This window comes from Penicillium samsonianum (genome assembly GCF_028829775.1).
Source record: "Penicillium samsonianum strain IBT 33392 chromosome Unknown utg000001l_segment0_segment0, whole genome shotgun sequence".
In the NCBI taxonomy this organism is placed as follows: Eukaryota; Fungi; Ascomycota; class Eurotiomycetes; order Eurotiales; family Aspergillaceae; genus Penicillium; species Penicillium samsonianum.
The window spans coordinates 4,599,161-4,614,405 of NW_026643259.1; the positions used below are offsets into that span (position 1 = coordinate 4,599,161).

The 15,245-nt window shown below is 46.9% G+C and overlaps 6 protein-coding genes across 6 annotated transcripts; 4 read left to right on the forward strand and 2 right to left on the reverse strand.

Moving 5' to 3' along the window:
• Positions 1-328: 328 nt before the first annotated feature.
• Positions 329-849, forward strand: N7471_001766 (uncharacterized protein; the record flags this gene model as incomplete). Its single annotated transcript, XM_057274487.1, has 2 exons — positions 329-434; positions 485-849. The coding sequence occupies 2 exons, from the start codon at positions 329-331 to the stop codon at positions 847-849; spliced, it is 471 nt and encodes a 156-aa protein (XP_057142666.1).
• A 1,724-nt stretch (positions 850-2,573) lies between these two features.
• Positions 2,574-3,675, forward strand: N7471_001767 (amidohydrolase family protein; the record flags this gene model as incomplete). The annotated part of the gene is made up of 2 exons (XM_057274488.1): positions 2,574-2,643; positions 2,702-3,675. The coding sequence occupies 2 exons, from the start codon at positions 2,574-2,576 to the stop codon at positions 3,673-3,675; spliced, it is 1,044 nt and encodes a 347-aa protein (XP_057142667.1).
• A 1,305-nt stretch (positions 3,676-4,980) lies between these two features.
• N7471_001768 (uncharacterized protein) lies at positions 4,981-7,414 on the forward strand (the record flags this gene model as incomplete). The annotated part of the gene is made up of 3 exons (XM_057274489.1): positions 4,981-5,110; positions 5,168-5,977; positions 6,042-7,414. 3 exons carry the CDS (start codon positions 4,981-4,983, stop codon positions 7,412-7,414), a joined length of 2,313 nt encoding a protein of 770 aa, XP_057142668.1.
• A 442-nt stretch (positions 7,415-7,856) lies between these two features.
• Positions 7,857-8,779, reverse strand: N7471_001769 (uncharacterized protein; the record flags this gene model as incomplete). Its single annotated transcript, XM_057274490.1, has 4 exons — positions 7,857-8,059; positions 8,124-8,241; positions 8,303-8,631; positions 8,692-8,779. 4 exons carry the CDS (start codon positions 8,777-8,779, stop codon positions 7,857-7,859), a joined length of 738 nt encoding a protein of 245 aa, XP_057142669.1.
• An 822-nt stretch (positions 8,780-9,601) lies between these two features.
• On the forward strand, positions 9,602-11,686 carry N7471_001770 (CocE/NonD family hydrolase; the record flags this gene model as incomplete). The annotated part of the gene is made up of 6 exons (XM_057274491.1): positions 9,602-9,887; positions 9,953-10,118; positions 10,195-10,457; positions 10,515-10,704; positions 10,770-10,923; positions 10,976-11,686. 6 exons carry the CDS (start codon positions 9,602-9,604, stop codon positions 11,684-11,686), a joined length of 1,770 nt encoding a protein of 589 aa, XP_057142670.1.
• Positions 11,687-13,320: 1,634 nt separating this feature from the next.
• N7471_001771 (Major facilitator superfamily domain general substrate transporter) lies at positions 13,321-14,744 on the reverse strand (the record flags this gene model as incomplete). The annotated part of the gene is made up of 2 exons (XM_057274492.1): positions 13,321-14,626; positions 14,680-14,744. 2 exons carry the CDS (start codon positions 14,742-14,744, stop codon positions 13,321-13,323), a joined length of 1,371 nt encoding a protein of 456 aa, XP_057142671.1.
• Positions 14,745-15,245: the final 501 nt, after the last annotated feature.

The following is a 15,245-nucleotide window of genomic DNA, read 5'->3' on the forward strand; positions in this document are numbered from 1 at the left end:
CATACAGAATCGCAAAGTCTACTCCTCGGATATAACTCAACGCCCCGGAACTTTACGCTACGCGCGATATCGGATTTAAGGCAACCGTCCGGAAGCAAGGCCCAAATCCCGATCACCACTTTACCCGAATGATCAGCAAAGGGTTCGTCACTCATTTGCTTACAACCAATGCGCCACCAACAAATTCGTGGATGGTATTTACGAGAGAGTGGAGTGTTCGCTTTGAATTGTTGTAGAGTCCGGACACCTCAAGCAAATATATATTAGTCCCGGGGCTCCGACCAAAAATTTAAGCAAATCCAGCAGAATCTAACACAACTATATCACAATGGAAGTACCAGACCGCCCGGTTAGCTTCGTTCCAGCAAAGAATGGGGACGTCCTAGTCCTGGGAAACTTGAAGCTGCGTGTTATGGAGGATGGATCAAACACGGGTAATTTTGCACATCCGACTCCGTTACATCATATCTAACAAAAGAAAAAGACATGCGCATCAGTTCAGCTGAGCTGATCATTCCTCCCGGCGCTCGAGGGCCACCACCGCATTGGCACGAGATGCACGATGAAACCTTCCTTGTCACTCAAGGCATGGTCCGCTTTCACATCCCTGGCAAGGCTAACGTTGACGCCCACGCCGGCGATTATGTCGTGGTCCCAACCCGCAGCCCCCATACCTTCTCCAATCCCGGTGATATGGAAGCCAGGTTCTTCAATACCTACACACCCGCGTTCTACATCAACTACTTCAAACTCTTGAGCGAAATGTCGGAGGAGGGGAAGCCAATGAGTCGGGAAGCAAACGAGAAAGCCATGAGCTACTTTGCAACCCTCCCTATCCCAGAGCCATGATAAAAATCATATTGAAGGAAATTGAATAGCAATGGAGCCAGGGTCGGGTGATTCAGCAACTGCATGGAACTCGGAAGTCTGTCTACCATAGAATTCAGTGTGAATGGGGGTTTTGTGGGTGATGAGATAATTTTCCGAATTTCTATCAGTAAAGAATCGAGAATTCAATTTGTCGAGCGCGCTCTGGGCTTTTCCTAGTCTTTTCGTTGTAGGGATCATTTTAGAAATATTGAAGACGAGGAAATCCTGTTCCACTATTCAGCCAGCACATTTATCAATGCCTAACTGCTTGACATTATGCTATAATTCCTTATTTCCCATGCTTTTTTCAATCGCATTCTCGTATGTAAACTGCCAGTGCGAAAAGCTACACCCCCAACCCCCCAAACAGGGTCTATCACCCGATTAGTTTACCGCTCTCCTACCCCTAAGATCCTATACTATACCAATTCAGTAATTATAGAATATCGAATAGTTATTCTCCCTATCTAACCAGGACTAGGAGTTAGGTGTTACGTGCCAGGTCAATCAACAAGAAAGAGTGCATTCAAACTAGAAAAGCAAAGATGGGGAGAAGGAGAGAGAGCAAGTGGTGAATCCCAGGGATCTTATAGCAGAGCTATCCCACAATGCAAACAAACCCCTTTCCCAATTAGGAATAGTAGCACCTCGAAGAACAAAGGAAATAAAGCAAACAAACGATCTCTGGCATGTGATAACATGCAGATCGTGACATTAGGGAGCAAATGATCTTACTCCCTAGGTCCGTTCTTAGATCTACAAACTACACCGATATCGAAATCCTAGTATAACGAAAAGAGGAGTATGAATTTTAATTCATTTCTAATTTTACGATTGTCATATACTATAACGCCCTCGTATATATAGTGTAGTGGGGAGCGCTGTCATAGACGCGGGTAATGTCTGTCTCAAAACCAGGGCAGGTTCTTGAATAGCGGAAGGTAGGAGAAGGAAGGCAAGGGGTAGTTGGTAGGAGAAAGGTTGGTTATTCTTCTAATCTCTTGCTTCTAGCACTTAATACACGTATTCAGCTTAACTCACACCGCCATTTCTTATAAGCCCCCTCTACAATAGGTAGTTATTAGGGCCAACGGATAGTACACTAACTATTAATGTATATAATTGAAAAGCGAACATATTATTAGTAATAGCAGAAAATCAAGGATCTGCGGTGGACCGGGGAGGGACGGTGGTTTTTTTTAACTGGCAGTGTAGGTTGCCTGATAGGGAATTTATTCTCCGTGAACTTGAACCACTATCATGTTCCATCAGTTTTCCGAATCGTGACCATGAAGCCTTAGATCCGGATGAATACGGAGTGGCTGTGTCCCAGAAAACTTTCCACTGGACAAACAGGCCAAGTGTCGGAATGGGCGTCGATCAATCTCGACACGTCCCAGCTCACGGCATATTAACCCAACGCGGGCGGCTGATTACCGCCATTGCTCAACTTCTGTCGTTGCTCTCTGACTTGGAGGGCCGTAAAAGCCGAAACGCCGAGAAGCAGGCAGACTACTCCGTAGTGATCTGAACATTCATCCGGCGGCGAAATTTTGTGCCCCTCATCGGGAAATGTGGTTTGTACAGATTCTCCGCTTCCTTACCGTATATTTAATGCACTTTGGCCAATCTGCAAATTTCAATCCTCGAATATTTTCATTATAGCAATTACCAACCAGAATCCCAGTTCCCCGTCTTACAACATGCCGCCGCTCAGCACCCGGACCAAAATCGACACGCATCACCACTTCGTTCCTGAATTTTACAACAAAGGTATGATCCCAAAGATTCTTTCAGAGCCAATGAACATCGTGAATTTAAAATCTCTCAGCTGTTCAGAATGCGGGTGGAGATCCCTCTGGATTCCCCACACCTCAATGGAGCCCCGAGTCCGACGAAGCATCCATGGAGGTGAATGGAACGAGAACTGCTATTCTCTCCGTGACTGCTCCTGGCCCGGTCATTGCGGGTAACGATCAGGGTGCAAGGGAACTAGCTCGAGAGTGCAATAACTACGCAGCCTCCCTTCGTGACCAAAACCCCACACAGTGGGGCTTCTTCGCGGCAATGCCATCCCTTCTGGACACTGAAGGCACCCTCGCCGAGATCAGTTATGCCTTGGATGTATTGAAGGCCGACGGCGTCACTATCTTTACCCGCTATGGCCCAAAAAATCAATATCTCGGACACCAAGCGTTCGACCCAATCTGGCAAGAACTGAACTCCCGTCGTGCAGTGGTATTCATCCACCCAACTCATCCAATTGACCCACACCGGGTCAACGAGATCTTCGCACAATCTACAGTCGATTATCCCCACGAAACAACCCGTACTGCGGTTGATCTGATTTCTTCAGGCACCAAGCGCAAATACCCGGACTGCAAGGTCATCTTGTCCCATGCCGGTGGGACTCTTCCATGGTTGATCTCTCGAGTAACACCATCTCTCCGCGGGCTTCCATTTGACGCCAATGAGGGCACAAAGTCTTATGAAGAATGGATGGAAGACTTCCGATCATTCTATTACGATCTCGCTCTCTCCAGTTCGCCCCTCATATTGACCGCACTTCTGGGTTCTGTGCCACATGATCATATTCTTTATGGTGAACTCCCTATTCTAGGCGACAGGTTGCTCTTTGAAGTATATCTTCTAACTTTTCTAGGATCGGATTCGCCCTACGCTCCGGCAGATAAGATAGCCCGATTCAAGGAAGATCTTGACAAATTCCCGATGGACCAGGATCTCAGGGATAAGATCTACTTCAAGAATGCGTTGGCACTGCTGCCCCGGTTAGATCAAGAGTAGTCTACAGCAAAGCGAACACTGCGCCCCCAGGTAGCCCGCTCCAATAGTTAGCAGACCACCAGCTCCCAACACATTGTTGTTTGTCTCTTGAGACAAGAACAATTTCATTGATTTGATTGCCCACGGCAGTACTCTGATTAAAATAAACACGTATTATGAAACAAAAACACGGGATCTTTAGAAGGTGACGAATCCAGTATGTACTGCATAAATGTAGGGGACCGCAAGCTACACGGCCGGTTTAAAGAACTAGCCCCCCCCCCCCCAAAAAACAGTGTCCACCACCCAATTCGTTCAACGCCCTCATTCCCTTGAGATCTCATACCATACTAATACATTAATAACAGGCCACTCAATGGTCCTTCTCGCTATATATAACCATGGCCAGAAGCCAGGGAGCATAGGATCCTATTGCCTAGGTCCGTTCTCGGGTATATGGACTACACTAAGTTAATGGCTGTAGTCCTTCTCGTATTTAAAAAGAGCATCCTTCTATTGAACACAGCACTGTCAAAAATTAAAATATAAATATAAAAAAACCATGAAAAATGAAGCTGTGCGCGATGACAATGCCTCCCCGTATATAGGCAGTTATTGAGGCTAGTACATTGAGTATTGATCCATACGGTGACCGGACTTCAATGAAAGATTTGAGCGGGGTTTGGCGGGGTTTAGCGGGGTTTGGGTCAGAACTTAAAAGATGATCACCTCCCATGGAAATCAACGGGGCTCGGTCTTCTAAATCACCGAGACCCCTGTTCTTGGCGAATTTTCTCCGTCATGTCAGGGCGGTGAGGGCGGATGCCTTATACTTGCTTTTCCTCCACTCGCCTCCAGCTCTTCCTGGAGGGGATGAGGGGTAGCGATAATGTATGTATAGCTTCGACTGTTTGCTTTCTCTTTATTGACCTCTAGGGCTGTTTGCATGATTAGGCACACGAGACACCCAACAGACTCCATCAAGACCCAGTTCGATCCATCAAATCTTCGACCTCGTCCTTTCATAATATGGGGCTCTTTTCCTGCAACCAGTGTTCGCGCCAATACATGAGCTATAGTGCTTATTTGCGACACGAGAAAAGTCATGACCGTAACCGATGGCACTATTGCGAAACATGCAACCTATCATTCTCTCGGGTCGATGTTCTACGCCGTCACGAACAAATTCACAGTAATACCAATCGCAATGGTGATAGGCAACGCTCTGTACGAGCATGTGATGGGCGTAGATCAAACAAAGTTCGCTGCAATGGTGCCCGTCCGTGTCATCATTGCCTTCAGGGTGGCAAGAAATGTTCCTATTTGATGAAATCGAGTCGCCCCAGCGCACAAGGGTTCGCGGAGAACAGCCCGGATGCAACCTATGATCCATTTGTGGCTGAAGGCGGAATCCCTCCCGCACAAGGTACACCACTGTTATCACCATCAACTCGCAGTAAGTGACGACCTCGTGAGGTCTTAGCTGATCGAAAACAATTGCTAATGTATTTAGTCTCCGCGACGTTAGACGTTTCTGAATGCTTTGCACTGGATGCACCGGACCTTGGGACAGAAGCTGGATTATGGCCATTACACATTCCAGATGCTGTTACTTCACCATCCCAGGTGCTTTCCGATAATGCAGCGCCGAGTCCAATTTTCTGCGAAAGAGATCAAACGAGTTGGACAAACCCTGCTTTCAGCGAGCATATAGCAACCGGAGTGGTTCAGTCTGATACATACTTTCCAAGGGCAGAATATTGTACTACAGAGATGGAGATCCCAGATGTAAACTTCTCTGCGCGGCAATGTCCCTTTAAGTTCGAAGATTCTCTGAACGGAAGACACCACGTGACAGGCGAAAAAAGGCCGCATGTCATTATTCAAGGCATCGTGCATGAAGCAGCTGCCGATTTCACAGTCATTCCAGTAAGGGATGCAGTCATTCGCAGCTATAAACGAAGGTCTTTGTCTGAAGTTGTTGAGACATGTTTTGAGCTCTCCGGCGTGGCTCATAAAAGCGCAACACATCTATTACACAGTTTTATCACTTGCTTCTTCGAAAACTTCTATAACCTCTGGCCAATATCCTGGCGACAAGGTTTCGATTACGACTTGGTTGAACCTTTTCTCTACTTGACAATGACTTCCATTGGTGCCATGTACGCTGGTTCCTCGCATGCAACTGCATATGGTATGGCTGTGCACCAGGCATTGCGCCCAATTCTTCTAAATCTATGCCTGAAATGCCCCGAAAACTCCGTCAAAATGGAAGAGATATTTGAAGCTCTTATCCTGACAGAGGTAATGTCATTATACGTGGGTAAATTCCAGGAATCCAAGTACGTTCGCGAAGCCAGAACTATCCTCGCATCTTTTGCGCACAGGGCAAATCTTTTTACCGAACCGTCCAACCAACGGGGTTCTGGTTTTGTTTGTCAATGTGATGGCAATCAATCTGAAGAGAGCCTCGCCCTCTGGATCCGCATGGAGAGAAGACGGCGGCTGGCCTTCGCGTTTCTGCGGTGTGAAACTTAACTTCAGCATTCTGTTCAACACGCTACCGCTGGTTTCACATCTCGATTTTGATTTGAAAATACCATGCAGTCAAGAACTGTGGGCCTATGTCGGCCCAGATTGGCGCGAGAAGCTGTTGACCGCTTCTCAAGCGCCGAATTCGTACACACTGTACGCGGACCTCATCCGCACCGCAACGGATGGTACCTTCGCAAACTTTGAAGCTCTTGATGCCTCATCAAGTGAGCTCATACTTTGCGGCCTACAGATGCAATTGCAAAAGCTTTCCAAACAGAATAGTCATACCACCTTGCATTCTCCCCTGGACTCCCAAGTTATGAATCCCCAGCATCACTACGAATTTCCGTTTGCGGCTGACAGAACGGTGCAACGACATCCATCTCCTCAATTTTGGACGGACGATTTGAACTCGGACCAATCCTCAAGCACCTCGGCGTCGTCGAATCTTACTTTGAGTCAAAATACACATTTTGCGAAACACCAACACGCTTTTCAATCGTTAAATAACTGGACAACCATCCAAGAAATGCTTGATCTCATCTCTCCGCCGCAACATACTCCCCCTGAACCCTGGCTCCTTTACCACATAGGGTGTATTAAATTGCACGCTGATATCAGTGCTCTCCAAACAATATTCTGTTGTGTGGGGGAGTCTAAAAGCAAAGCGGAAACGCAAGCTGCCGAAAGGATAGTATTTTCGTGGGCATCCAACCCTGCCGCGAAGGTCGCATTACATCATGCATACAAGATATGGCACCTGGTAGAAGGCAATGTGCAACAAAATGAGATCAATGACGTGTCCAAATCGCATCAAGACCGTCATGTCCTATTTAGCATCTCTCTTTATTACGCTGGGATCATCATGCGTGCCTTAGCCGATCTTTGTCCCGAGATAGAGGTTGAGATCTGGCGACCGGAGAACCAAGGAGTGGGGTTATATATCCCACGCGGCGATATTCACTCAGTGCTTAAAGATATCGGCGCGATAGCCCCGAAGATCAGTCTCGTCTGGGAACCCGTCTCCGCTCTCATTCTGGAAACAAGGATTTTGTCGCTGAACCCAATGCCGATGCCCTTCGTTTCCGATCCTGCTTTTGATACATATGAAGAGCCAGACAGACTGGGTTCATGTTGGACTGGTAACTTGGGTGATAGGCCGGACGGACTCGAGCTCGATAAGTTTTCGGTTCCTTGGGCCACCCAGGCAGCCGTCTTTATGTAGCTCAAATAGTCCTTCATTTTATTCTCAATAACAAATATCATGTTATCTATCATGTTGAAATAGTACAAAAAGGGACTATACAGCATGTAAAATAAAGGGAGTATCTCTTGCAAAGATAAATGGAACTATGATTATAGTCCCAAAAATGAAATTGTAAACTGTCTAATCTCTTCATACATAGAAAGAAGCGGTTGTATATAGGAATTGGTGGTGTAGACGGCAAACTGCATCGGCGGCGCTAATCTCGATTCCGTAGGACTTCGAAGCTCTTGGCGTGCGAGAGTTGTATAGTGATTCGTAATGTATAAAGCATGTCGAATTAGTTGAAAGCTCCATGTTAATTACTAAGAATTAACCTGGATTCTCAACACACCACAAGCAAATATTTCCTGATTCCCCTCAGAGCTCCGCCAAAGCGCAATTTTGAACGGCTACGTCCATTTTACAGATAGTAATTGAACCAGCCCAGTGCCTGTCCGAAAGCCTGCTCCTTCGCAAACTTGAAAGACTTGTTACTCAAATCGGTGCGGACAGCGAATCCGTGCGAGACTCCACCATGGAGGCTAATATGCCAAGGTTGACCAGCCTTCTTGAGAATGTCCTCAGACTCGTGTCGAAGCTGGGTGGTGAAAATTTGATCGATTTCTATTCAAAATCATTAACGATGTTTCCGATATGTCTCGGGTGTTTTTGAAAAACACAAACTTACCTGCAGCAGCGATGGTGAGAGGACCTGTGATGGCGCCAAGTTCCTCATGAGACACAAACGAGGGGTGGGCCAGATAGCCCACATCAAGTTTTTTGTCCTTCAAAAAGCGGCAGACATACTACAATGAGCCAGTGGATATTAGAAAAAGTCACTCTTATCTGCAATACTAGGGTGCTCACCTTAGCACCAAAGCAGTAACCGGCTCCAGCGATTCTCTTTGCACCCAGTTCCTGTCTGGCATACTGGATAGTAGATTCCATAATGGGGTCAATGTGTGTTGGTTGATGATTTTTAATCCAATCCTTCAGGTCAACCTTTCCGCTCTCCATGTCGGCGTGCGTGAGGGCATCCCCTTGCAGGATATCCGGAATGAGTGCCAAATATCCATTGGCGGCAAACTCATCTGCGAGGAGCTGGCTGTTGATATAAATACCAAATATATCGCTCACTATGATAACCACGTTCGAAGGGGTCTCTGTACTCTTAGGACGACTGATATATGTGTTGACTGTAGAATTACCAGCGTAAACGAACAGCTCCTTCGTACATTGGGGGGAAATCAACTAACCGCCTTCAACATTCTTCAGCTCCCCAAGGGGATTTCCCTCATGTCTAAAGCCAGTAGCACAGCAAGCAGCAGGTGGATTAGAAGCCATCTTCGAAATCACAATCTATTGGATCACAGATCAAAATGTTCGGTCAAAGTCGGTAAAAAAATGATTCCCGTTGAACACTTGGGGCCCTCGATCTCCCTTGGTCCTTTGATATATATATCCATCAGTATTCGTAATCTTTTCCCGAAAAACAAGAGGACTGCATGAGATAGTGGAACAAAAATGCCAACTCACATTAGTGTCCACTTTCCAGCCGTCCACGGGTGCCTAGACAGGTTACTAATCACCCAAATGGGCTTGCGGATGAGCCACTGAACCACTCTACCCGAGTTTATACGCGCATAATGTGGTCTTAGTAAACCTGAATTATCAAGCATGTCTGAAGGAATCATCCCGATGCGGGGAATTGACGAATACCATGCTTTCATTGCTAGATTTTCGGCATTCGGACAGATACTGTCCGGATGGCAAATTTTCGAAGTTCCGACGTTGCGAATGCAAATTACAATGTTACCGAAATGCCAGCGTTCACCCATATCTGAATGCGTAATTAGACATATCCTGAATACAGTGGATTGTAATCTCTAGTAAGGGCACTATGCCAAATAAAAACGTCTAGCTATGTATACAGTCAAGCTAACATGAACTAAAACGATGGCGTTTGAAAATTGCTGGACCGATCTGAAAGCAGACAACAAAATGCAGATCTAGGAGTCACGGGGAGTTTGTTGTTTCATCTGTCAGGTTCCGAGGGTGGGGTTGAAGCTATAAATGTTGGATGACAGCCCGCTACGTACAGCTGCTGATACTCATCCATGAGCAAAAATTCAATCATCACTTGTTTAGTTTAGTATATCATCAGATATGTACAAAGTTGGAGATATCGAAGTGCTGCAATGTGCACCTTCGTCGCTGGATTCGCCCAGTGCTCAATATCAGGGCTGTAACCCCGGTACTGTGATCCTTCCTACAGGACATCGAAAAGACAGCAATCATGCAGAATTCGCCGCCAATACTATTCTAGAAAGGGATATTGAGATTCCTCTACGTGATGGGACCATTTTGCGGGCTGATGTCTATCGCCCAAAGGATTTTGATGGAAAGGTCCCCGCGCTCATGGCGTGGAGCCCTTATGGGAAGAGCGGACAAGGTTTGCTACTTTTCCTTCATTGTGTTGTAATCTTTTCAGTAACTGACCTTCTGGCAATGAATTAGGGTTTTTGACTCTTGACCTGATTCCTGGACGTGTTGGTGTTCCACAAAACAAGTTATCTGGGTACGAAAGCTTTGAAGCGCCAGACCCGGCCGAGTGGACATCTCGGGGCTATGCAATCGTCAATGTGGACATAAGAGGAGTCTTTGATTCCACCGGCGACATCAGGTATTTTTCCAATTAAACCATTTCAACTGGCAAACGAATATCACCACGGTACAGTGGCTGATGCTGTAGCTTACAGATGGTTCGGAACACGCGACGGTCAGGATGGCTACGATGCTGTTGAACATGTTGCTCAGCTGGACTGGTGCACAGGAAAGGTTGCGCTGGTGGGAAATTCGTGGCTGGCCGCAACCCAGTGGTCCATCGCGGCTGAACGGCCACCCCACTTGGCCTGCATCGCGCCATTAGAGGGTGTCAGTGATTTCTATCGAGAGACTTTTTGTCGAGGTGGTGTCCCATACACGCCTTTCTGGGGCTTTCTCCGAAGCCATGGTCTCTTTGGTAAGGCTTTGCTTTTTGTTTCGTGAGGAAGTTTCGATGCTAATTGTTGGATGACAGGCCGGAATCAACAAGAAGACGTGGTGGGTATGCTAGCTCAATACCCTTTGATGAACGAGTACTGGAAGGATAAGAGGGCGAAGATCGAGGACATCCAGGTTCCTGCCTACGTGCTGGCAAGTTACTCCAGTGGTCTCCATACAGTAGGCTCCTTCCGTGGATTTGAAGATATTCCTCATCAAAATAAATGGTATGTCGCACCTTCTTTTGTTTTTCTCATCATATTCGCTATTCTACGTATACTTATTGTTCCAGGCTGCGAGTTCATCCGACCTTTGAATGGCACGACCTATACAAGCCGGAAATGAACAACGAGCTGCAGTTATTCTTCGATCGTTTCACGAAGGGGATCCAAAACTCATGGGAGCAAACCCCACGAGTCAGAGTCTCCACATTGAATTTCCACAAGGTACATTATCCACATTTCCGCAATGTCTCCGCCATCTTTTAACATAACTTAGGAGCCAGAAGTAAATCATGTATTCAATGACTGGCCAGTCCCGAGTGCACGGCCTCAGCTGCTTTACCTGTCCGCTGACGGGAGTCTCAATGAGAACCCCTCTCCTAGCACCCTAACGCTTTCATATCAGTCCGATGTTTCTGCAATGCAGATGGACACAAACACTGAGGAAATCCAGTTCGTGTACACTTTCCAACATCGCAGCCATCTCGTTGGATATTCTAAGGTCATTCTGTACATGTCTTGCAACTATCATGACGACATGGACGTCTTTGTTCAGCTCCGTAAAGCGGACTCCGCCGGAAAGACATTACAGAATATCAACATCCCCCTGAGTGATTTACAGATGCAATCATCCGAGGTCGAAACTGTCAACTGCCTGAAATATCTCGGGCCAACGGGTATCCTTCGTGCCAGTCACCGCAAACTGGACTCTCACCTCTCGAAGCCATACTGGCCGGTCCACACGCATGACCGGGAAGAACGCGTGGAGCCAGGTGAGATTGTGCGTCTGGAAATTGGACTCTGGCCTACCGGCATTGTATTCGACGCGGGTGAAAAGTTGGTTTTGAAGATTGCCGGACATCATATGGCACTGGCTGAGTTTGTTCCTTTGCGAGGAGCTTTCAAGGCGGGCAACAAAGGTCGCCACAACGTCCACATGGGTCCCGAGCACCAAAGCCAAGTCATCTTTGCCATTGTCCATATGTAGCTACTAGATTTGTCCGAGGATGTATGAACTCGTGACTTTCTTCAAGCGCTTTGGAAGAATAACGGGCCACTAAGGCATTTTGTGGCGCTGAAATGATTGAGTATGGGGATTCAAACTTTTTTGTACTTCGCCAAAGGGGTGAACGAAGGTCTGGGTGAGAAGGAGGAAAAGGCTACGCTCGCGGATTGTCTACCAGATAGTTTAAGCTATTTCTGTGTTTGTGGATATGAGAGGGGCAAAAACAGCGAGCGCGAGACAGGTGGATGTATTAAAAGCTTTTTATGATTCGGGGTTATCCAAGTTGAGAGAGATACAAGGTATTGATGAGTGTATTCCCAACTCCCCCTATGTCTAGCCAGAAGTCTTAGATCCATCCTGTCAGTTTTGATCAAATTGAGAGGAGCTTTTGATTAGTATCAACATCAACCATAAGGAGGAGCACGATATGGAAGGCTATTTGATCCGAGCCATGAACTCAAACATTTACAATTTCGCATAACTGTCACCAGAATCCAAATGTGTAGATCCAATGCCTCCAGATCACCTTCATCGAGCTAGCTCTCCACTAACAATTTGTAGTTGTCACAAGATGGCGTATATATCCATAGCATAGTTTTCCTATAGACTTTGACCATTCCCACTTCAAACATCTCAGCAAGTTCTAGGGTGGCATTCGGAACAAAGACTTACACCATTGCTTCTTGCTGTCCAAATCCAAGTTGCTCGTTTTGCTTGTTTCGCGCTTCCAGGGAAGGAAAGAGACCAGGAATTTGCCGGTGTTTGATGTAATAAGTGTGATGATTGATCTCACAAACTGATTCATCTTTAGACTTATGGGCTTGGCAGAAATCACGAGAGCAAAGCACGCAATGTTCGGTCTCATAAGACTTTGGGTCGTTTAATAGATTACCATGCTTGATTGGGTTCCCTCTAGCCATCTGGTTACAGATGAAGCAAACATTCATGTTGATGGTTGTAAATGGTCGATAAAATGAAATGCGATGGGGAGGAGTGCTCGAAATCTAAAAGAATAGAGATATGTAAGGACTTCTGGAAAATATATATAACTGTCCTACAAGACGGGACACGCTTACCGAAGCATTCCTGTTGGAATGTCCACGTTTCAAGCCACGTACTTGTGGAAATGCAGGATTTGTGTTCCAATGAATTTGTTTCCAGCAGTCCCGACCTGCATGATCATGATATAGTCTAACCGGTAACCTTCCAAGGTTGGAAGGACATTTCTGTGTCAAGTCCAATGAAATCAGAATTGATGTTCTAGATGAAGTGTGCTCGTGAGGATGTCCTGATATTCCAGTGTTGGTTTTACAATACGATAAGTCCGAGCACTAAGAGGTAACCGTATGGAATTTGTAGCCCTGTTAGTTATTCCCTGTCTGACAGCGCATCTAGTTCGCTTCTGTGTTGGTAATTCTCTTGCCCTGTCTACAGCCTAGCGGCTATGTAAGCATTAGACCCAGGATGGATGTCAGATGTGATAGAATTGAGAAGGGATTTTATTATATTTGACCGCTTAATAATGGTAAATATTGTTAATGTACAGTCTGTGGCATTGGGATGTTTCTCACCATCCACATCGATATGTCTCCTTCAATTTCTGCGTGGCAGAAAGTTTACATCAACCACTTCATTCTGCGCCCCGCAGCAGCATCAAGGGTAAGTGTAGCCTCAAGTCGCGCCCAGACCACAGCCAACGTCGCCACAACCAGCAGTACACCAACCATAATGCTGGTATTCTCATAGCTTCGTGGACCGACACTCTTCTCGTGGTTTCCACGGATCAGCGCGCCCGCAACTGGGGTTCCAACTAAGGTTGCAAAGCCTCGTACCATATACAGTAGGCCATTGACACTGACAAAGTTCTGCACACCGAACAATTCTACGAGGCTCGTCGGGAAGAGAGCGACGTATGCTGATGCAAAAATGCCATAGAAGATCGTGAATGCGATGAACAGTGTACTCCCGGTAGATTGTGTGGCAGATAGACAGGAGGGAAGCCACAATGCAAGGACCGAGACAGCTGAAATGAGGGTGGTTAATACCAGTGTATTGAGTCTTCCCATACGGTCAGCTGCGTGGCCGATGACCACCTTGCCTAGCGCATTCGCAGCGTTCGAGATGGCAATGAAGTTCGCGGATGTTGCCTGTGAGTAACCTAGTGTACGCGCAAAAGACGCGAAAAAGAACACCGGTGTATAGTATGCAGCAGACTGCAATGCTGCACCCAGCGCATGAGCGACGAACTTGCGACTTCGGACAACACGCCAATCGACCAGCGGAAGGCGGAAAAAAGTTGACGAACGGGAAGAAGCGGCGTTCTCGGCTTGAATACGAGTGATCTGACTGGCAGGCCAGCGTATAAATGTCCCCGAGCAGCAAATGAGTACGAAGGATATCCCCGCCGTGACACGGAGAGTGTTACGGAATCCGACGGACTCAATGAGGTATCGAAAAGCGAGTGGCCATGCAACGCCACCGATTCCTGTTCCTGCGAGAATTATCCCCATCGCTAATCCGCGGTGCAGTGTGAACCAGGTCGGTGCTACGGTTACAGATGGCATGTAAGTCAAGCACGTGGCCATACCGAGTAGAACGCCTTGGGTGAGGATGAATTGCCACAAGTGTTGACTGAAGCTTGCAAAAAGAAGAGCGCTTGAGTGAATTATTCCGCTAGCCCAGATGACATATCGAGGGGGATATTGCTTTGTCCACGCTGTCGCGAATGGAGCGCCAATTGTCATCAGTGCGATTGAGAGGGTGCCGATCAGGTCAATTTGCGCCGGTGTTGCGCCGGTGAACGGGGTATTTGGCTCCTTTGACATGGAGTCGTAGAGCTCTTGGAAGACACCGAATGCGAAGTTTATTCCGCATCCTGTAAAGACGAGGGTCGTCGAGGCGATGATGATGATGATGGGTTGTCTGCGGCTGTGTTAATCCAGTTCTTAAGGTCACGATTGTGTACCGGTACATACAGAACAGCTCGTGAGGTTGTCGGACTGCCTTCATCGACATGTATTGGCCTTAGAGTGCGTTCCATCTTTGATCGCAGTGTAATGCGTACTTTTGATGGGGGTGCATGCGTGGTGTTGAAATTGTGAGCGTGAAGTTTATGTGGAGGCTGACACTCGAAGATATGCAAACGAAGTGAGAGAAATCGAGTATTGATCCTTTGAAAAGGGTTGAATGCCCTTGGCATTTCAGCTTATATGAACCGTGGGGCCGGTTTAACCCTAACCTTCTGAGTCATCGCGGGGTATACCCGATGACCGAGGCCCCATTGACTATATAATTATATACCTAGACAGATCGATAGCCAGACACAACCTCTTTGACTGATTGTAGATAGGCACACTCCATCAGGGATTTCTGTAAGACATGGCTTTCTGAACCGTCCCCGGAAGAACCTAGGTGAAAGACAAGGGTCGTGGTTCGAGAATTGCATGGGCTTCATTTTTGGCTACCACAATAGCTACGGCTGCGAGATATTAGTGACCAGCCTTGGGTGTCAGATAACTGATTCTAGAAATGAAAAAAGTCA